At 48.2% G+C, this 22849-nt stretch overlaps 1 protein-coding gene across 4 annotated transcripts in view; it reads left to right on the top strand.

Annotated features, from left to right (window-relative positions):
* Positions 1-22849, top strand: part of tulp4a (TUB like protein 4a) — a 560980-nt gene that overhangs the window by 292384 nt on the left and 245747 nt on the right. For all 4 annotated transcript variants that reach the window (XM_068044726.1, XM_068044727.1, XM_068044728.1 and 1 more), the window contains one exon: positions 11659-11793. In XM_068044726.1, the coding sequence (XP_067900827.1) occupies positions 11659-11793 (135 nt within the window). The remainder of the gene's footprint in view (positions 1-11658; positions 11794-22849) is intronic.

A 22849-nucleotide genomic window follows, 5' to 3' on the forward strand; every position in this document is an offset into this window, starting at 1 on the left:
CAGTTGTATCTAACCGCTGCAAAGTCAATAACGAATGAAACTGGACAGACCACCCGGCATCGACCTAGGCACCAGAAATGACAATGGCAAACCTAGCCTGGTCGACCCTGCAAAGTCCTCCTTACTAACGTCTGGAGGCTTGTGCCAAAGTTGGGAGAGTTGTCCCACAGACAGTCAAGCAACAGCCTGACATAGTCATCCTCACCGAATCATATCTACAATGTCCCAGACACAGCCATCACCATCCCCGGGTATGTCCTGTCCCACTGGCAGAACAGACCCAGCAGAGGTGGCGGTACAGTGGTATACAGTCGGAAGGGCGTTGCCCTGGGAGTCCCCAACATCAACTCCAGACCCCATGATGTCTCATGGCATCAGGTCAAATATGGGCAAGGAAACCTCCTGCTGATTACCACCTACTGCCCCCCCCTCCCCCCCTCAGCTGATGAATCAGTACTCCTCCATATTGAACAGCACTTGGAGGAAGCACTTGAGGGTGGCAAAGGTTCAGAATATACTCTGGGTGGAGTCTTCAGTGTCCACCACCAAGAGTGGCTCGGTAGCACCACTACTGGCTGAGCTGGCCAAATCCGAAAGGACATAGCTGCTAGACTGGGTCTGCGGCAGGTGGTGAGGAAACCAACAATAGGGAAAAATATAGTTGACCTCGTCCTCACCAATCTGCCTGCCACGGAACATCTGTCCATGATAGTATCGGTACGAGTGACCATTGCGCAGTCCTTGTGGAGACGATGTCCCATCTTCATATTGAGGATACCCTCCATCGTGTTGTGTGGCACTTCTTTCTTTTGGGCCTCCTTATCTCGAGAGACAATGGATACGCGCCTGGAGGTGGTCAGTGGTTTGTGAAGCAGCGCCTGGAGTGGCTATAAAGGCCAATTCTGGAGTGACAGGCTCTTCCACAGGTGCTGCAGAGAAATTTGTTTGTCGGGGCTGTTGCACAGTTGGCTCTCTCCTTGCGCCTCTGTCTTTTTTCCTGCCAACTACTAAGTCTCTTCGACTCGCCACAATTTAGCCCTGTCTTTATGGCTGCCCGCCAGCTCTGGCGAATGCTGGCAACTGACTCCCACGACTTGTGATCAATGTCACACGATTTCATGTCGCGTTTGCAGACGTCTTTATAGCGGAGACATGGACGGCCGGTGGGTCTGATACCAGTGGCGAGCTCGCTGTACAATGTGTCTTTGGGGATCCTGCCATCTTCCATGCGGCTCACATGGCCAAGCACTACCACTGTGCTAAATGGGACAGATTTCGAACAGATCTAACAACTCAAAACTGGGCATCCATGAGGCGCTGTGGGCCATCAGCAGCAACAGAATTGTACTCAACCACAAACTGTAACCTCATGGCCCGGCATATCCCCCACTCTACCATAACCATCAAGCCATGATCCATCTTGGCCTCCTCCTGAAATCCCCAGCATCACAGATGCCAGTCTTCAGCCAATTCAGTTCACTCCGCGCGATATCAAGAAACGACTGAAGGCACTGGATACTGCAAAGGCTTAGTTTAGTTTAGTTTAGTTTAGAGATACAGCACTGAAACAGGCACTTCAGCCCACCGTGTCTGTGCCGACCATCAACCACCCATTTATACTAATCCTATACTAATTCCATATTCCTACAACATCCCCACCTATCCCTATATTTCCCTACCACCTACCTATACTAGGGGCAATTTATAATGGCCAATTTACCTATCAACCTGCAAGTCTTTGGCATGTGGGAAGAAACTGGAGCACCCGGAGGAAACCCACGCAGACACAGGGAGAACTTGCAAACTCCACACAGGCAGTACCCAGAATTGAACCCGGGTCGCTGGTGCTAACCACTGCGCCGCCCCAACATGGGCCCCGACAACATTCTGGCAATAGTACTGAAGACCTGTGCTCCAGAACTTGCCACGCCCCTAGCCAAGCAATTCCAGTACAGCTACAACACTGGCATCTACCTGGCAATGTGGAAAATTGCCCAGGTATGTCCTGTGCACAAAAAGCAGGACAAGTCCAACCCGGCCAATTACCGCCCCATCAGTCCACTCTCAATCATCAGTAAAGTGATGGAAGGTGTCATTGACAGTGCTATCAAGCGGCAATTGCTTCGCAATAACCTGCTTAGTGACGCTCAGTTTGGGTTCCGCCAGGGCCACTCAGCTCCAGACCTCATTCCAGCCTTGATCCAAACATGAACAAAAGAGCTGAACTCAAGAGGTGAGGTGAGTGTGGCTGCCCTTGACATCAAGGCAGCATTTGACCAAGTATGGCATCAAGGAGCCCTCGCAAAACTGGAGTCAATGGGAATCGGTGGGGGAAACTCTCTGCTGGTTGGAGTTGTACCTAGCGCAAAGGAAGATGGTTGTGGTTGTTGGAGATCAATCATCTGAGCTCCAGGACATCACTGCAGGAATTCCTCGGGGTTGTGTCCTAGGCCCAACCATCTTTAGCTGCTTCATCACCTTCCTTCAGCACCTTCCTTCAATAATAAGGTCAAAAGTGGGGATGTTCGCAGATGATTGCACAATGTTCAGATACTGATGCAGTCCGTGTAGAAATGCAGCAAGACCTGGACAATATCCAGGCTTGAGCTGATAAGTGACAAATAACATTCGCGCCAGGCAATGACCATCTTCAACAAGAGAGAATGTAACTATCTCCCCTTGACATTCAATGGCATTACGATCACTGAATCCCCCACTATCAATATCCTGGGGGGTTACCGTTGACCAGAAGCTAAACTGGAGTAGCCATATAAATACCGTGGCTACAAGGGCAGGTCAGAGGCTAGGAATCCTGCGGTGAATAACTCACCTCCTGATTCCCCAAAGCCTGTCCACCATCTACAAGGCACAAGTGTGATGGAATATTCTCCACTTGCGTGGATGGATGCTCGACACCATCCAGAACAATGCAGCCTGCTTGATACGCACCCCATCCACAAACATTCACTCCCTTTACCACCGACGCACAGTGGCAGCAGTGTATACCATCTACAAGATGCACTCTAGCAACACACCAAGGCTCCTTTGACAGCACCTTCCAAACCCGTGACCTCTACCACTAGAAGGGCCAGGGCAGCAGTCACATGGGAACACCACCACCTGCAAGTTCCCGTCCAAGTCACACACCATCCTGACTTGAAACTATATCGCCGTTCCTCCACTATCGCTGAGTCAAAGTCCTGGAACTAACTTCCCAACACCACTGTCGGTGTACTTACCCCACATGGACTGCAGCAGTTCAAGAAGACAGCTCACCACCACCTTTTCAAGGGCAATTAGGGATGGGCAATAAATGCTGGCCTAGCCAGCGATGTCCACATCCCAGGAACAAATAAAAAAAAAACTCAGCAGCCGTGCAGTGTGGCATTTCACTTTCATTGCAAGGAAGGAGTAGGGAAACCATGTATTTGGGGTTGAGATCACCTTGAGGAGTTATTCCTCCTGTCAGGGGGCTCACTGGAGAGGGGCCTGAGAAGGTAATGGGCTGGTAGCATTTGAGCATCCTCTGGAAAGGTGCCTCATTTATAGCGGCAGGGCTCAGGTGGCATGGGCATTGTGCAGGCTGATGGGAGTCCTTGGCTGGAGGGGGAAGGGGTCTGGTTGCTGGCTGAAGAGCATGGTCGCTGGTTGCAGGCTTCCTGCTGGCCAGTTTCATACAGGGCTCGTGTACTGGCAGCCACCAACACTTATGCGTCAGCCATCTCAGGGCCTGCCACCTCGCCTGCTGGCCATTCATTGGGGCTGATGTAAGATTTCAATGGGAACGGGAGTCGGAGGGGGAGGGCCTTCGCCACCTGCTTCCAGTTCTGCCTTCCCTTTCCCTCCGAGTCCCGTGTTTGAATCCTTCCAATCAGGTTTCTGCCCCTGCCATAGAACCAGAACAGCTCTTAGCAAAGTCACAAATGACATCCTATATGATTGTGGCAAAGGCAAATTATCAGGTTTCTGCCCCTGCCAGAGAACCAGAACAGCTCTTAGCAAAGTCACAAATGACATCCTATATGATTGTGGCAAAGGCAAATTATCCCACCTTCTCCTTCTCGACCAGTCTGCGGCCTTTGATGCACTTGACCACACCATCCTCCTACACTGACTCACTACTGTAGTCCAGCTGGGTGGGACTGCTCTCACCTGGGTTCCATTCTTATTTATCTAATCGTAGTCAGAGTATCACTTGCAATGACTTCTATTCCTGCTTCCACACTGTTACCTCTGGTGTTCCCCAAGGATCTGTCCTTGTCCCCCTCCTATTTCTCATCTACATGCTGCTTCTCGACGACAACATCCAAATGCAGAGCGATAGTTTTCACATATACGCGGACGCTCACGGTGTGATTTAACCAGGGCTTTGTATAGTTGAAGCATTTCTTCTACCCCTTTGTATTCTAGTCCTCTATATATAAAGGTCAGCATTCCATTCATCTTTTTGATTATTTTTGTTACCTATTCATGACATTTTAATGATCTACGTATTGACTCCAATGGTGGAATTTTACCGGCCCCTGGGTGGCGGGAAAGGAGGCGTGGAGGGCCTGTAAAATGCTGGGGAACTGCATCAGGACGCCTCCCATTACAGTCCCAGTGCTGGGGAAGGTTTGCTGTGGTGGGAACCACAGTTGTTCGGCTCCCTACCGAATGGATGGGAAGCTGCCAGCTGCATGAAGATGGCTTCCTGGTGGCTTCCCAGGCCCAGTGGTCATGGGGTGGGGAATCAGAGTCAGAGACTCTTTGGCGCAGGGAGGGGGCCTTCAGCAGCAAATGATGCCTCCACGACCCTAATGCTGGCGCTGGGGTGTGTTTCCCTCTGTTCTCCAGGCCATGCCGGCTTGGCCCATGTAAACATTTATTCAATGCTCACCCTTCCAAGGACGCTTCAAAATGAACCTGCCCTCACATTCTTCTTTCTGCCTCAGCAGCAGCCACCTTCTCGGTGGTGCTGCCAAGGCTCCAGAGTTGCCAGCCCTCTGATTGCCATCCTGCCTCCCCTGCCTGCTGGCTGTTAATTGCCTCCTCCTGGCAATAATGTGTCCACCTCTTGCCCGAGCATGCCAGCCACCCGAAAACCACCTCAATGACGGGACCTCCACCCCTTCGGCAAAATCTCACACCAAGTCTCATTGGACCTCCACTGTTTCCGGCATTTCCTCACCTAAAATGTACCTTATTCTTTCCTTTTCAGGTCCAAAGTGGATGACCTCACATTTGCCTACATTGAAATTCTTTTGTCATAGCATTGTCCATTCACTTAATCTCTTTATAATTTAATGCTTCCATCTACACTGCTTGCAATGCTGCCTATCATTGTGTCATCAGCAAATTTGAATATGTGGCTTTCTATTAGTCATAGAGTCATAGTCATAGAGTCGTACAGCATAGAAACAGGCCCTTTGGCCCACTGCATCCATGCCGACCATAATGCCTATCTATACTAATCCCACTTGCCTGCATTAATTCCATATCCCTCTATGCCTTGCTCATTCAAGTACCTGTCCAGATGCCTCTTAAATGTCGCTACTGTTCCTGCCTCCACCACCTCCTCAGGCAGCTCATTCCAGATACCCACTATTCTTTGTGTGAAAAATTTACCCAGCTGATCCCCTTTAAACCTCCTCCCTCTCACCTTAAATCTATGCCCTCTAGTTTTACTCACCCCTACCATGGGAAACAGAATCTGGCTATCTACCCTATCTATGCCTCTCATAATTTTATATACCTCTATCATGTCCCCTCTCAGCCTCCTTCGCTCCAGGGAAAACAGACCTAGCCTTTCCAATCTCTCTTTATAACTCAAGCCCTCCAAACCAGGCAACATCCTTGTGAATCTTTTCTGCACCCTCTCTAGCTTAATCACATCTTTCCTGTAGTGCGGCGACCAGAACTGCACACAGTACTCCAAATGCGGCTTAACCAACGTTATGTACAATTGTAACATAACGTCCGAACTCTTGTACTCAATGCCTCGGCTGATGAAGGCAAGCATGCCGTAAGCCTTCTTCACCACCCTTTCTACCTGTGTTGCCACTTTCAGGGAACTATGTACTTGCACCCCAAGGTCTCTCTGCTCAACAACACTCCCCAGGGCCCTGCCATTCACTGTATATGTCCTGCCCTGGTTTAACTTCCCAAAATGCATCACTTCACACTTGTCTGCGTTAAATTCCATTTGCCAATCCCTTGCCCACTTTCCCAGTTGATCTATATCCTGTTGTAACCTTAGACAACGTTCTTCACTGTCCACTATACCACCAATTTTGGTGTCAGCTGCAAACTTACTAATCATGCCCCTTACATTCACATCCAAGTCATTAATATAAATGACAAACAACAGAGGGCACAGCACCGATCCCTGTGGCACACCACTGGTCACCGGCCTCCAATCTGAAAAACAACCCTCCACTACCACCCTCTGCCTCCTATCACCAAGCCAATTTTGTATCCAATTTGCTAGCTCACCCTGGATCCCATGTGTTGGAACCTTCTGGACCAGCCTACCATGCGGGACCTTGTCAAAGGCCTTGCTAAAGTCCATGTAGACAACGTCCATCGCCCCGCCCTCGTCAATCCTCTTGGTCACCTCCTCGAAAATCTCAATCAAATTCGTGAGACATGATTTCCCACGCACAAAGCCATGCTGACTATCCCTAATCAGACCATGCCTTTCCAGATGCATATAAATCCTGTCTCTCAGAATCCCTTCCAATAACTTTCCTGCCACTGATGTAAGGCTCACCGGCCTGTAGTTCCCTAGCTTATCCCTGCTGCCCTTCTTAAATAAAGGCACAACATTAGCTATCCTCCAGTCTTCTGGTACCTCACCCGTGGCTAATGATAATATTCCATCATCTAAGTTGTTCATGAATAGAGTGAATAGTTGAGGCCCCAACACAGATGCGTGACGGTCACTTGTCACATCCTGCCAATTAGAGTACTTATCCCTACTCTGTCTCCTGCTGCTCAGCCAATTTCCGAACCAGGTCAATAATTTGCCTTCAATTTCCATGACCTACGACTTTTGCTAACAGTCTCTATCACATGCCTTCTGGAATTGCATATAAATAACATATCCCTGTTCACTACTTTAGTCACCTCTTTAAAAAATTCAACCAGATTCGTCAGCTATCACCTGTGCTTACAGATCCATGCCATCTCTCTTTGATCTGTTGTTTTTAAGGTGTTCGGTCAGCCTCCTTAATGATAGATGCTGGCAATCTTCCAATGACAGGCATTAAACTAGTTGGTCTGTAATTCTCTGGTTTCCCTCCCTCTCCTTCCTTAAATAGCAGACTGACATGTGCAGTTATCCAATCTAAAGGAACAGTTCCTGAATCGAGAGAACTTTAGAAGGTTATAGTTAGGGCATCTGCAGTGTTCTCACCTGCTTCCTTTAAAACTTTGGAATGGAAACCATCTGCCCCTGGGAATATGTCACTCTTCAGTGCCCTTTTTTTGCCATTACTGTTCTCTTGCTTGGATTAATTTTGGTGAGCCATCGTTCTTGATTCAGTGTTAATTTCTTTAGGCATGCTGATCTTTTCCTTTACTGTAAATACAGATGCAAAGTAATTATTCAACATGTCTGTCATTTCCTTATTTTCACTGACAACATCACTATCAATTTTCAAGGTACCAACTAGCTCCTGACCACTGTCTTCTTCCAAATGATATCCCTTGCAAGTTTCTTTTCATGCTTCCTTTTTATAGTACTTTGTCACCCTTTGCTCTTCTTTGCATCTTGACCATTTGCCAGGATCTGTGCTAATTTTTGCATGTTTGTATGCTTTTACTTTTAAATTTTTGTTGTCTCTTACCTTTTTAGTTGTTTCGTAGTATTAACTGGTTCTGTATCACATTAAATTATTTTTTGAACACCCCCACTGATCTGCCATTTTACCCATTAACAAATTTTCCCAGTTTACTGTTGACAGGTTTTGACTCCTTTCAGTGTATTTCCTCATAGGTTGTAGATTAAAATGATCAAAATGATTTTATGCAGCTATATTATTGGTCATTTTTTTAAACTAATGTGATGAAAATCACACCTGCCAAATGGAAATATATTAATTTTGTCATTTAATTTAATAGGATCCCTGAAGGTTATCAGGAATTTGTACCTGAAGGGAGAGTAACCCCATACCCCTTGAGTGGGGCAAGCAAGCCTCATGGATACAGGAGTCACGAGATCCCTCTTGCCGGGAAAAGGCATCACCTTTCCCCCAGAGAGTGCAGTAAATACCAGAATGGTGGTGAATGGTATTGGAGGGCAGTGTACCTTTACACCAGGTACGGTTGGAGTGCGACCTAGTTTTGGGACCGGTGACCATGGGGATTGTCCCTAGTTTGCCTGTGGACAGGGTTAACGTAGAAACATTGAAAATAGGAGCAGGAGTAGGCCATTTGGTCCTTCAAGCCTGCTCCGCCATTCATTATGATCATGGCTGATCATCCAACTCAGTAGCCTGTTCCCGCTTTCCACCCATATCCTTTGATCTCTTTCGCCCCAAGAGCTATATCTAACTCCTTCTTGAAAACATATGATGTTTTGGCCTCAACTGCTTGATGGGTTGACCTGCTTCTAGGTAAAGATCTGGTGGGGGCGAAGGTGGTAGATTCCCCGGTAGTGAAAGAGAGACCAAAGGAGGTCAGAGAGACAGGGCAGTGGCAGGAGACGGTCCTCTGTAGTTTCCCTGAATGTTTAGTTTAATTTAGAGATACAGCACTGAAACAGGCCCTTCGGCCCACCGAGTCTGTGCTGACCATCAACCACCCATTTATGCTAATCCTACACTAATTCCATATTCCTACCACATCTCCACCTGTCCCTATATTTCCCTACCACCTACCTATACTAGGGGCAATTGCTAATGGCCAATTTACCTATCAACCTGCAAGTTTTTGGCTTGTGGGAGGAAACCGGAGCACCTGGAGAAAACCCACGCAGACACAGGGAGAACTTGCAAACTCCACACAGGCAGTACCCAGAATTGAACCCAGGTCGCTGGAGCTGTGAGGCTGCGGTGCTAACCACTGCACCACTGTGTAGTGAATCGGGCCATGGCCAAACCAGCTCCCCCAGAGGAGACTGAATTGGCACTACGGGCAGATGACCATGCGGTCTATCTGTCTGAGACTTTCTTTGGAAAGTTAGAAGACCCAGTGAATGGATTAAATGGATCTTCCCTAGCTGAGGCTCAGTGAGCTGACCCAGTATTGAGAGAGTTAGCACAGGCTGCCCAAATTGAAATTGAAGCAGAGGGAGTCCCTGATTGCTACTATCTAAAGAATGTGGTACTGATGAGGAAGTGGAGTTCTCCTCACAAACCTGAGGACAAAGAGTGGACAGTGGTTCACCAGTTAGTGGTGCTGCAGAGGTACCGGAAGAGTTGACAATAGCTGTACATGTCGGTATACGGAAAACCAAAACCCGCATAAGGTAGCAGTTTGACTGGCCAAAATTACACAAAGATTTGATGGAGTACTGTGGGAGTTGCCACATGTGCAGGTTGAGGGGAAACCCCAAACAACAGTGAAATCTACACCCCTAAATCCTCTATCAGCGTTTGGAGGACCCTCCAGCAGAGGGCTGGTGAATTGTAAGGGACCCCTGCCGAGAACAACAGGGGATAGACAGGCACAGGTCTGACAGAGAGTTAGAGAGGAAGGGGACAAAAAGGACAGGTTAAAGGAGGTCTGGGTGGATTCCCAAATGTAAACCCCTACTGTCCGGTCAGCCAACCCCGAAATGTTGGAAAAATTAGACCCCACATCCTCCTATGTAAATGTGGACAACCAAAGCACCCTACTAGGGTTGCTAACAGCATTTGCAGAAACCTGCAGGGACAAAGCAAGTCCTCAAGTGGGCAAAGAAATAGTGAAGGTGATACCTCACCTAGTCAAAGTGCCACAGGGGAGTTCAGTTGAATTTGGACAAATACCTGTAAGTAGGAATGTCCCAGAGGACAAAGGGAAGCTTAGCAAAGAATCACCCCACAGTCAGGAGAAAAGGGAACCAACAATATCCTGAAGTGAACAGCACTTGCATGACTCACCAGAGCACTGAAAGTGAGGTCAGAGTGGATCCACCCACTGCCGACTCCCATGATCAGAGTTCCAAACTGGAGCTAATTAAATCTAACCATCCACTGCAGACCCCAACAGGAACAAAGGCACCCTAGACCATCATGGAAATGTGCAAACCTCAAACCTTCCCAAAAATCACATGTTTATTGGGATGCCTAGTCCCAACATATTGCAAGCTGATATTAAAGAAACTTTAAACCCTTGGGCAACACATAACTATCTCAGACCCACCTCAAGGGAAAAGGAGCTGTTTAAAGCAGCACTGCTACAAAGGAAAGACAGGCTGAAACAATTTTAAGATTTCCGAATGAATGAGAGAAATGCATGTGTGCTTTCCTGCATTTTCTCTTCCTTCTAATTAAATGCTCCCCTAATGGCACATTTCAATCAGTGAGAGATGGCGGTGTGATGGAAATCACATCTGCCAATGGAAACATATTAATTTTGTCATATGCAACACTATTTGAACCTTTTTTACTGGACATTGCACACAACTTGTTTAAAAAAACCAACAAAGCTAACCAGCTGAAAACATGGTTGCACATTTGCATTCTGAGAGATAGTTGCATAGAGAGACAATGGAAGTGCTCCCTGATTCAATTAGTGAAATGGGTTTTGTCAATAGTGATGATCAAAATACATTGAGAGCCATTGACTTTGTAAAAGACAAACCTCCACCACACCCCCGGGCCACCAAGTGGAAGACTCTGAAGTCCAGCAACCCTCTGAGAAGTCGCAATTTCAAACAAAGAGATGGTTACATGACTTACCTGCTGGCCAGACTGGGGACTGTTTGAATTGTGCCTCACAGAAAGGTAACAGACTGCAAGTTGAGAACCAAGGAGGAAGCTCTCCGCTCTTTCTCTGTCTCTCTCAAGCAAAGTCCCAGGGATCCACAGTAGCAGCTTAAGCCTCAAGATAGAACATCTCTTCAGCCTTCTGGTACCAGAGAAGCAAATTTGAAAGTGTGCACTGGGCCCCAGTGAGAACTCCAAGACCTCAACGTCAACCAAGGACTTTACATCAAAACTGAAAGACAGTACTGATTTCTTTTTATTGCCAGCCCTACTTAAACGCTCCCCCCCTTAATACTTCCTTCCCCTCTGTATCTATTTGCATGTGTGTTTATGTCGTATGCATGCTAGCATGGTTGCATCGCGTATTTTAGTAATTTTAACTGAGTTAGTGTGGTAAGGCTAATAAACTTACATCTTTCTGATTGGTTCATTTGCAACTACAATTAGAAAGCAATGAGCAAGGACTCACTGAGGTGGTAAACTAAAAACATTGTGTTTTAAAAGATAAACCCTGTTACGGCCGAACCAGGAAGGGGGCAAGAGGGGAGCCTGAGACCCCTTCCTCACCTGGTCGTAGTGCGAGTACTTTGTTTTAAATTCCAATTTCTATTTAAATCTATTAAGTTGATCAACTAACTTTAAATGGTCTCAGCTAGTACCATTTGGAGTGATTGATGCAGAAATAGTTCTTGCGATCAGAAAGTAGTCTATTTTTAACTAGGCCTTGAAAGTGTAAATCACGGTTGTCTATTTTTTGTTATAGATGGCCCAGCAGTATACCCCCTACCAATTCAGAACAGCAAGCCGCTGCTGACTGTCAGCTTCACATCTGGGGATATTAGCATGATGAACAACTATGATGATTTGTCACCCACTGTTATCCACTCAGGTTTAAAAGGTGAGCAATGCAGTTACAATAAAGCATGAAATGGCAGCTTAGTATGTTCATCAAAAATTATTTAACATTTTTTCATTTGCAAATGCACAATAACAGGACAGAAATTTCATTTAATTAAGATGATGCAGCACTGTTTTCTCTCTCTAAACAAAAGTTTCCAAAAAATTCATGAGCTATCACCCCTTTGCAACTTGCAAGTCGATTAAAGCTATATGAAGGCATAGTGAGTTTTCAGAAAGAGGGGAGTGTTCAAAACTGAGGTGAGGTGGGAGAGTGGAAGATCAGAGGTAAATTCTCCATACCATTCTGGTGTGCTTTCTTAAATCTAGCTTAGACATCGTTGAAGTCAGGACCAAATCACCCCAACATTACTATTACAAAAAGAGGGTGTAAGGAAAAATTCTGCAATATTTGTGGTGCGTATTCTGCGACGTAAAGATGTCCCTATCCTAGTCCGAGTACACAGAAATTATTGGGATAATTGTACATGCATTATCTGTATGATTTTCTTTCTTTCTTTGGCCTCCTTGTCTCGAGAGACAATGGGTAAGCGCCTAGAGGTGGTCAGTGGTGTCAGTCGCTGTGAGGCAACTATGGAGTGACCTCTCCATGGCGCATGCCTGGGCGAATGTATGGAGGTTGAGAGTTGCCCAAGCGTCAAAACCCCCCTCTCGGCCTTTCTGGTGGGGTCCAAAGGAGTGCAGAGCACGACGTTTGGCACCGGTATGGCTGCAGGAACTGCCGGAAACATGCCAAAGGTGACACATGACCGCCTACGGGGTTCCACTCCGGATTTTCTGTTAGGGTTTACTCCCTTAGCCGTGGTCTCTCCCGAGACGCCCACAAGGCAGCTGTTCATTTGACAAATAAAACAAGTTATGATTTTATGCTGTTGTAATCATTGATATAATGTGCATTCAAGATGGGGCTGCCATCCAATGTTTTGGAGGGATCTGGTGTGCAATTAGTTTTTTCAAAAACGTTTAAGTGTAAATTATTCTTTGACTTGAGATCATGGGAATATGGTCCAGATTTTGCTGTCAGCGATGAAGCAAGCTGCTGAACTTGAAGAAAGCTGTCCACAAAGATCTCTGTGGCGCAGACTTTCCCTTTCCTGGTGGCAGTTTAAATCTGGTGCCGAGTCAAGGAGTTCTCCAGGTGTGCTGCAGGGTAAGCAGCTAATCACATTAAAATATTTGCACAGACAGCAAACCAAGAAGTTAAAGGCACTGAATCCCTTTGCTTTAATTTAAAAGTGCAGAGTGTGAAATAAATGATTATGATTGCATTAAGATATAAGCTAAAATAATCAAACTTAAAAACAAAGTTTAAAGAAATATGGAATTTTTTAACATAATGGAGAAATTTGACATTTCACAAATATAAAATGAACTTTTCAGGGCCAGTGAGGGTATTTAGCAGTAATTATGAACTTTGTGCAGTTAAAAACACAGTTATACCTCATTCAAAAATGTGTACTTGTCCAAGGTTTTTTATAGTGGGACTAACAGCGTAAGAGTCGATGTTCTCGTCGGTTCAAAGATTTCCCATTTATTCTAGTCAGGGTTCGGCAACGTGTCCATACACGGACACCAGTTTCTGTGGGTTTGTGACTGGTATTTTCAGGGATGAGAAATTTCCCACTGGCTTCTTCAGACTGGCTTTTTTAAAAAATTGCAAGTCAGTTTCACAGCTGACGGGTGCTGAGAGAGGGAACAGCGCTTCCGAATTTCGGACAGATTTGGGGTTTTTCGGCGGGTTCCGAATCTGTCTGACGTTCAGAAACTGCTATTCCCGCTCTCAGCAACGGTCAGAGAGAGAGAGTGGGCGGGAGTGATGGGGGGAGGGGGCGGGTGGAAGGGAGGGCAGGAGAGGAGAGGGAGAGAGAGGGGAAAAAGACAGAGAGACACAGATAGAGAGTGGGAGAGAGGGGGAGGAGAGAGAAGGGGAAGAAAGAGAGGGGGTGGGGGGAGAGAGAGAGAGAGACACGGAGAGTGATGGACACAGAGGGAGGAGATAGAGGATAGAGAGAGAGAGAGAGGAGAGAGAGATGGACACAGAGGAGGAAGAGAAAGTGGAGAGTGATGGATTCAGAGAGGTGATACGGATTGACACAGAGGGAGAAAGAGAGTGAGAGGGGAGAGAAAGAGAACAGGATCACACCTGACAAATGGACATCTATCCACATTCTCCGCGTCGCTGCATCAAATGTGTGGGCAGACATTGACTACTTGTACAATCAAAACAATGCCAAAACAATATTTCACTAAATAGGGAGAAATGCGTTTTAAATTGGACTGTGTTTTGATGTCATTAGGTTGGCTATACACTTTATATACAGATTAATTGGCCCCATGTCTGTGGTGCAACATGGTGGTGCCTATCCCTACTTGTAGTCTGGCAGCATTTCAAAAGTGCACCCTCAGGAGAGTAATATCATCGAGTGATAGAGCACTGAAACAGGCCCTTTGGCCCACCAAGTCTGTGCCGACCATCAACCACCCATTTATACTTCTTCTTTTTCTTTCTTTTGGGCCTCCTTATCTCGAGAGACAATGGATACACGCCTGGAGGTGGTCAGTGGTTTGTGAAGCAGCGCCTGGAGTGGCTATAAAGGCCAATTCTGGAGTGACAGGCTCTTCCACAGGTGCTGCAGAGAAATTTGTTTGTCGGGGCTGTTGCACAGTTGGCTCTCCCCTTGCGCCTCTGTCTTTTATCCTGCCAACTACTAAGTCTCTTCGACTCGCCACAATTTAGCCCTGTCTTTATGGCTGCCCGCCAGCTCTGGCGAATGCTGGCAACTGACTCCCACGACTTGTGATCAATGTCACACGATTTCATGTCGTGTTTGCAGACGTCTTTATAGCGGAGACATGGACGGCTGGTGGGTCTGATACCAGTGGCGAGCTCACTGTACAATGTGTCTTTGGGGATCCTGCCATCTTCCATGCGGCTCACATGGCCAAGCCATCTCAAGCGCCGCTGACTCAGTAGTGTGTATAAGCTGGGGGTGTTGGCCGCTTCAAGGACTTCTGTGTTGGAGATACAGTCCTGCCACCTGATGCCAAGTATTCTCCGAAGGCAGCGAAGATGGAATGAATTGAGACGTCGCTCTTGGCTGGCATACGTTGTCCAGGCCTCGCTGCCGTAGAGCAAGGTACTGAGGACACAGGCCTGATACACTCGGACTTTTGTGTTCCGTGTCAGTGCGCCATTTTCCCACACTCTCTTGGCCAGTCTGGACATAGCAGTGGAAGCCTTATCCATGCGCTTGTTGATTTCTGCATCTAGAGACAGGTTACTGGTGATAGTTGAGCCTAGGTAGGTGAACTCTTGAACCACTTCCAGAGCGTGGTCGCCAATATTGATGGATGGAGCATTTCTGACGTCCTGCCCCATGATGTTCGTTTTCTTGAGGCTGATGGTTAGAGCAAATTCATTGCAGGCAGCCGCAAACCTGTCGATGAGACTCTGCAGGCACTCTTCAGTGTGAGATGTTAAAGCAGCATCGTCAGCAAAGAGGAGTTCTCTGATGAGGACTTTCCGTACTTTGGACTTCGCTCTAAGACGGGCAAGGTTGAACAACCTGCCCCCTGATCTTGTGTGGAGGAAAATTCCTTCTTCAGAGGATTTGAACGCATGTGAAAGCAGCAGGGAGAAGAAAATCCCAAAAAGTGTGGGTGCGAGAACACAGCCCTGTTTCACACCACTCAGGACAGGAAAGGGCTCTGATGAGGAGCCACCATGTTGAATTGTGCCTTTCATATTGTCATGGAATGAGGTGATGATACTTAGTAGCTTTGGTGGACATCCGATCTTTTCTAGTAGTCTGAAGAGACCACGTCTGCTGACGAGGTCAAAGGCTTTGGTGAGATCAATGAAAGCAATGTAGAGGGGCATCTGTTGTTCACGGCATTTCTCCTGTATCTGACGAAGGGAGAACAGCATGTCAATGGTCGATCTCTCTGCACGAAAGCCACACTGTGCCTCAGGGTAGACGCACTCGGCCAGCTTCTGGAGCCTGTTCAGAGCGACTCGAGCAAAGACTTTCCCCACTATGCTGAGCAGGGAGATTCCACGCTAGTTGTTGCAGTCACCTCGGTCACCTTTGTTTTTATAGAGGGTGATGATATTGGCATCGCGCATGTCCTGGGGTACTGCTCCGTCGTCCCAGCACAGGCATAGCAGTTCATGTAGTGCTGAGAGTATAGCAGGCTTGGCACTCTTGATTATTTCAGGGGTAATGCTGTCCTTCCCAGGGGCTTTTCCGCTGGCTAGAGAATCAATGGCATCACTGAGTTCCGATTTGGTTGGCTGTATGTCCAGCTCATCCATGACTGGTAGAGGCTGGGCTGCATTGAGGGCAGTCTCAGTGACAGCATTCTCCCTGGAGTACAGTTCTAGGTAGTGCTCAACCCAGCAGTCCATCTGTTTGCGTTGGTCAGTGATTATGTCCCCCGATTTAGATTTGAGGGGGGCGATCTTCTTGATGGTTGGCCCAAGAGCTCTCTTCATGCCATCATACATTCCTCTGATGTTTCCGGTGTCTGAGGCCAGCTGAATATGACTGCATAGGTGTTGCCAGTAGTCGTTTGCGCAACGCCTAGCTGTTCTTTGTGCAGTACTTCTGGCTGCTTTAAGTGCTGCGGATGTTAAATCGCTGGGGGCTTTCTTGTAGTTCAACAGTGCAATGCGCTTAGCGGCTATGACAGGTTCCAGCTCTTCATTATGAGATTGAAACCAGTCTGCATTTCTCTTTGCACTTTTGCCGTAGGTGGTCAAAGCTGACTCATAGATGGCGGATCTGATGTGGGCCCACTTGGTCTCAGCATCCCCTGTGGGAGTGTTTTGAAGGGCTGTTATAAGTGAATTTAGAAATTTTTGTAACAGCTGTGGATGAGAAATTCTGCTCGTGTTGATGCGCGGGTGGCCCTTCTGCTTGGAATGATGCAACTTCTTTGGTCTGAGTCTAACCTTGCTGCACACCAGGGAGTGGTCGGTGTCGCAGTCCGCACTGTGGAAGCTGCGTGTGATTTGAACACTGTTTAAGGCGGCTCGCCTTGTGACAATGAGGTCTAGCTGGTGCCAACGACGCGATCATGGGTGCCTCCATGAAACCTGGTGACAGGGTTTAGTGTGAAAGAACGAGTTGGTGATGCAGAGGTTATGATAGGTACACAACTCAAGCAGTCTCTGCCCGTTCTCATTCATCCTTCCAACGCCATAGTGCCCAAGGCAGGAGGGCCATGAGTCATGGTCGGCCCCAACCCTGGCATTAAAGTCCCCCAGCAGGAATAGGTGTTCGGTGTTGGGGATGCTGCTAATGATGTTATGGAGTTGTTCATAGAACTGGTCTTTAGCTTCAGGTGGGGAGCAGAGTGTTGGAGCATAGATGCTGAGTAGGTGTACTGGACCAGAGGTGGTGAGCAGTCGGATGGACAGTATGCGTTCCGAGCCATTTGAGGGAGGCTCTGTCATGCTGAGCGAGGAGTTTCTGATGGCGAAGCCCACTCCATGCTGTCTTGGTTCTTCAGGATCCCTGCCCTGCCAGAAGAAGGTGTAGTCTTGCTCTGCTAGAGAGCCACTCGCGGGGAGGCGAGTCTCCTGAAGTGCTGCAATGTCCACATTGAATCTACTGAGCTCGTTGTTAATGATGGCGGTCTTCCGAGAATCGTTGATTTGTGTAAGGTCTTCCGACAGGCCAGGCCACATAGTTCCGACGTTCCAGCTTGCAAAGCGAAGGGCTGGTACCTTCTTTCCTTTTTTCATGTTGTTTGGTGCGGTGTATCAGTCCACCTTTCGGGCAATGACCCTGAGCTCCAAGCACCCATTGAAGCAGGCAGACTGTGGCGGGACAGAACCTTATTGACCGGGGGCTGCCCGGTTTGAGGCGGGCGGTAACTGTCCAGTGAGGTGCAATGACCTCTCCCACCGACAAAGGCAACCCGTGGCGCCCAGTTTCTACGCCAATTTATTTGGACTTATAACCCGTAACTGCTGCCTTCCGTGTTGTTTTAGTCGCTGTGAGGCAACTATGGAGTGACCTCTCCATGGCGCATGCCTGGGCAAATTTATGGAGGTTGAGAGTTGCCCAGTCGTCAAAACCCCCCTCTCGGCCTTTCTGGTGGGGTCCAAAGGAGTGCAGGACACGACGTTTGGCACCAGTATGGCTGCAGGAACTGCCGGAAACATGCCAAAGGTGACACATGACCGCCTACGGGGTTCTGCTCCGGATTATCTGTTCGGGTTTACTCCCTTAGCCTTGGTCTCTCCCGAGACGCGCACAAGGCAGTGGGGTTGTTGGGGCCCCTACGCAGGTGTAGGATGGTGCCGGTGGGAGGAGGGGATGCAAGGGGGAGGGGTAGGGGTAGAGGGAGGGGGTGGGGGGGGTTGCAGGGGAAGAGGGTGCGAGGGGGGGAGCGGGCTGGGACGGGGTTGTGAGGGGGTGAGCTGAGAGGGTGGAGCAGGGAAGGGGACGGGGGGGGTGGAAGGGGGGTAAAGGGGGGTGGGGGGGTGGGGGGGAAGCTGGTGCAGGTAATAAGCCATTTCCTCAGTGCCCACCATCGACGTCCGGAAAGCTCATCCACGTCCTTCGGGAGGTGAAGCATCATTTGGCAGACTTAGAGGTGATTACATTTGCTAAGGGTTTTTTTTTTTGCAGTGGTTTAAATAAAGGCATGCAGCATTGCTGACAGTGCGCTGCAGATGCTCTCCGAGCCATCTCCCGCGGGCGCTTTGAAGTTGCGGCCGGGGGGGCCGTTCGTGGATTTTTTGGGTGTTCGGGGCACCTTTTCTCAGGACTTCTCTCGGGTCCCGCTGCTCCTTCTTCACCTCAATGGACTTACCGCACGCCGTGGCTGCAGACACTCTGGGCGGTGAAGACAGCAGGATCGGAGATTGAAGAATCGGCAGCTGTGCTCGTCAGTTTCATCCCATTTATACTAATCCTACATTAATCCCATATTTCCTACCACATCCCCACCATTTCTTACCACCTATCTACACTAGGGGCAATTTACAATGGCCAACTTACCTATCAACCTGCAAGTCTTGGGCTGTGGGAGGAAACTGGAGCACCCAGCGGAAACCCACACGGTCACAGGGAGAACTGGCAGACTCCACACAGGCAGCACACAGAACCGAACCCAGGTCGCTGGAGCTGTGAGGCTGCGGTGCTAACCACTGTGCCGATAACTGTGTTATCACTGACAACAACTTCTGGATTTCTGCATTATTCTGCGCATGTGCGAATTCCTGAAGTTGCTGTCAGTTTTAGTGGAGCAATGAAGGCAAATGCTGACAGGTTCGCTGTCGCTACCACTGCAAAATTCGGGCCAGTATTCTGTGGAAATCACATTGCCTTATTTGTTTAAAAGTACTTTAAAGAAAAAATCCAAGTATATGCACCAATCATATAAAGTATGCCATCTACCCTTCAATTTTGGCATATCATACTTATAAATAACTAGGTCATATTTATCCTGTGAATTAGCATGTTGCAAAACCCAGGATCCTGTATGTCATTATAACAACTTTCTCAACCTGCCCTGCCACCTTCAACGATTTGTGCACCCATGTCTTCCTGAGCTCCATTTTGAATTGCACCCTTTAGTTTATAGTGCCTCTCCTCGGTCTTCCGACCAAAATGCATCACTTTTCACTTCTCTCTGTTTAAATTTCATCTGCCATGTGTCTGCCCATTCCAGCAGCCTGTCTATGTCCTCTTGACATCTATCACTATCCTCCTCACAATTCACTAAACTTCTAAGTTTTGTGTCAGCTGCAGCTTTTGAAATTGTGTCCTGTACACCCAAGTCTAAGTCATTAATATACATGAAGAAAAGCAGTGATCTTAGTATCACCCCTGGGGAACACTGTACATCTTCAGTTTCCTGTCACTCAGCTAACTTTGTATCCATGCTGCCACTGTCCCTTTTATTCCATGGACTTCAACTTTGCTAGTAAGCTGATTATATGGCATTTTATCAAATGCCTTTTGGAAGTCCATATATACCGTGCTGGCCAAAAGTGCTATCCAGCCTAATCCTACATTCGAGCTCTTTGTCTGTAGCCCTGTAGGTTATGGCACCTCTTGTGCATATCTCAGTGCTTTTTAATTGCGACGAGGGTTTCTGTCCTTACCACCCTTTCAGACAGCGAGTTCAAAACCCCCACCACCCTCTGGGTGAAAAAGTACTCCTCAACTGCCCTCTAGTCCTTCCACCAATTATTCTTCTTCTTTGGCCTCCTTGTCTCTAGAGACAATGGGTAAGCGCCTGGAGGTGGTCAGTGGTTTGTGAAGCAGCGCCTGGAGTGGCTATAAAGGCCAATTCTAGAGTGACAGACTCTTCCACAGATGCTGCAGATAAAATTGGCTGTCAGGGCTGTTACACAGTTAGCTGTCCCCTTACGCTTCTGTCTTTTTTCCTGCCAACTGCTAAGTCTCTTTGACTCGCAACACTTTAGCCCCGCCTTTATGGCTATCCGCCAGCTCTGTCTATCACTGGCAACTGACTTCCATGACTTGTGATCAATGTCACAGGACTTCATGTTGTGTTTACAGACATCTTTAAAGCGGAGACATGGACGGCCGGTGGGTCTGATACCAGTGGCGAGCTCACTGTACAGTGTGTCCTTGGGGATCCTGCCATCTTCCATGCGGCTCACATGGCCAAGCCATCTCAAGCCCTGCTGGCTGAGTAGGGTGTATATGCTGGGGATGTTGGCCACCTCGAGGACTTCTGTGTTGGAGATACGGTCCTGCCACCTGATGCCAAGGATTCTCAGAGGCAGCAAAGATGGAATGAATTGAGATGTCGCTCTTGGCTGACGTACGTTGTCCAGGCCTCGCTGCCGTAGCGCAAGGTACTGAGGACACAGGCTTGATACACTTGGACTTTTGTGTTCCGTGTCGGTGCGCCATTTTCCCACACTCTCTTGGCCAGTCTGGACATAGCAGAGGAAGCCTTTCCCATGCGCTTGTTGATTTCTGCATCGAGAGACAAGTTACTGGTGATAGTTGAGCCTAGGTAGGTAAACTCTTGAACCACCTCCAGAGCGTGGTCGCCGATATTGATCAATGAAACATTTCTTACGTCCTCATGATGTTCGTTTTCTTGAGGCTGATGGTTAGGCCAAATTCGTTGCAGGCAGCCGCAATCCTGTCGATGAGTCTCTGCAGACACTCTTCAATGTGAGATGTTAATGCAGCATCATCAGCAAAGAGGAGTTCCCTGATGAGAACTTTCCGTACTTTGGTCTTCGCTCTTAGACGGGCAAGGTTGAACAACCTGCCACCTGATCTGGCGTGGAGGAAAATTCCTTCTTCTGAAGACTTGAACGCATGTGAGAACAGCAGGGAGAATAAGGTCCCAAACAGTGTAGGTGCGAGAACACAGCCCTGTTTCACGCCACTCAGGATAGGAAAGGGGTCTGATGAGGCTGCAATGCTGAATTGTGCCTTTCATACTGTCATGGAATGCGGTGATGATACTTAGTAGCTTTGGTGGACATCCGATCTTTTCTAGTAGTCTGAAGAGACCACGTCTGCTGATGAGGTCAAAGGCTTTGGTGAGATCAATGAAAGCAACGTAGAGGGGCATCTGTTGTTCGTGGCATTTCTCCTGTAGCTGGCGAAGGGAGAACAGCATGTCAATGGTGGATCTCTCTGCTCGAAAGCCACACTGTGCCTAAGGATAGACACGCTCAGCCAGCTTCTGGAGCCTGTTTAAAGCGACTCGAGCGAAGACTTTCCCCACTATGCTGAGCAGGGAGATTCCACGGTAGTTGTTGCAGTCACTGCGGTCACCCTTGTTCTTATAGAGGGTGATGATATTGGCATCACGCATGTCCTGTGGTACTGCTCCCTCATCCCAGCACAGGCAAAGCAGTTAGTCGAGTGCTGAAAGTATAGCAGGCTTGGCACTCTTGATTATTTCAGGGGTAATACCGTCCTTCCCAGGGGCTTTTCCGTTGGCTAGAGAATCAATGGCATTACTGAGTTCCGATTTTGTTGGCTGTACGTCCAGCTCATCCATGACTGGCAGAGACTGGGCTGCATTGAGGACGGTCTCAGTGACAACATTTTCCCTGGAGTACAGTTTTCGGTAGTGTTCCACCCAGCGGTCCATTAGCTTGCGTTGGTCAGTGATTGTGTGACCTGATTTAGATTTGAGGGGGGCGATCTTCTTGATTGTTGGCCCAAAAGCTCTCTTCATACATTCCTCTGATGTTTCCGGTGTCGGAGGCCAGCTGAATATGACTGCAAAGGTGTTGCCAGTCGTCATTTGCGCAGCGCCTGGCTGTTCTTTTGTGCAGCACTTCTGGCTGCTTTAAGTGCTATGGATGTTAACTCACTGGGGGCTTTCTTGTAGTTCAGCAGTGCAACGCGCTTAGCAGCTATGACAGGTTCCAGCTCTTCAAAGTGAGATTGAAACCAGTCTGCATTCTGCTTCACACATTTGCCATAGGTGGTCATTGCTGAGTCACAGATGGCGTCTCTGATGTGGGCCCACTTGGTCTCTGCATCCCCTGTAGGAGTGTTTTGAAGGGTTTCTTAAGTGAATTTAGAAACTTATGTAACAGCTGTGGCTAAGAAATTCTGCTAGTGTTGATGCGCGGGTGGCCCTTCTGCTTGGAGTGATGCAGCTTCTTTGGTTTGAGACTAACCTTGCTGCACACCAGGGAGTGGTCGGTGTCGCAGTCCGCACTGTGGAAGTTGTGTGTGATTTGAATGCTGTTTAAAGACGCTCGCCTTGTGACGATGAGGTCCAGCTGGTGCCAACGACGTGATCTTGGGTGCCTCCAAGAAACCTGGTGACAGAGTTTAGTATGAAAGAACGATTTGGTGATGCAGAGGTTATGATAGGTACACAACTCAAGAAGTCTCTCTCCATTCTCATTGATCCTTCCAATGCCATAGCGCCCAAGGCAGGAGGGCCATGCGTCATGGTCGGCCCCAACCCTGGTTTCTGTCCTTCCCACCCTTTGAGACAGTGAGTTCAAAACCCCCACCACCCTCTGGGTGAAAAAGTACTCCTTAACTCCCCTCTAGTCC

The sequence above is a fragment of the Heterodontus francisci genome, chromosome 13 (assembly GCF_036365525.1).
Source record: "Heterodontus francisci isolate sHetFra1 chromosome 13, sHetFra1.hap1, whole genome shotgun sequence".
NCBI classification, from domain to species: domain Eukaryota; kingdom Metazoa; phylum Chordata; class Chondrichthyes; order Heterodontiformes; family Heterodontidae; genus Heterodontus; species Heterodontus francisci.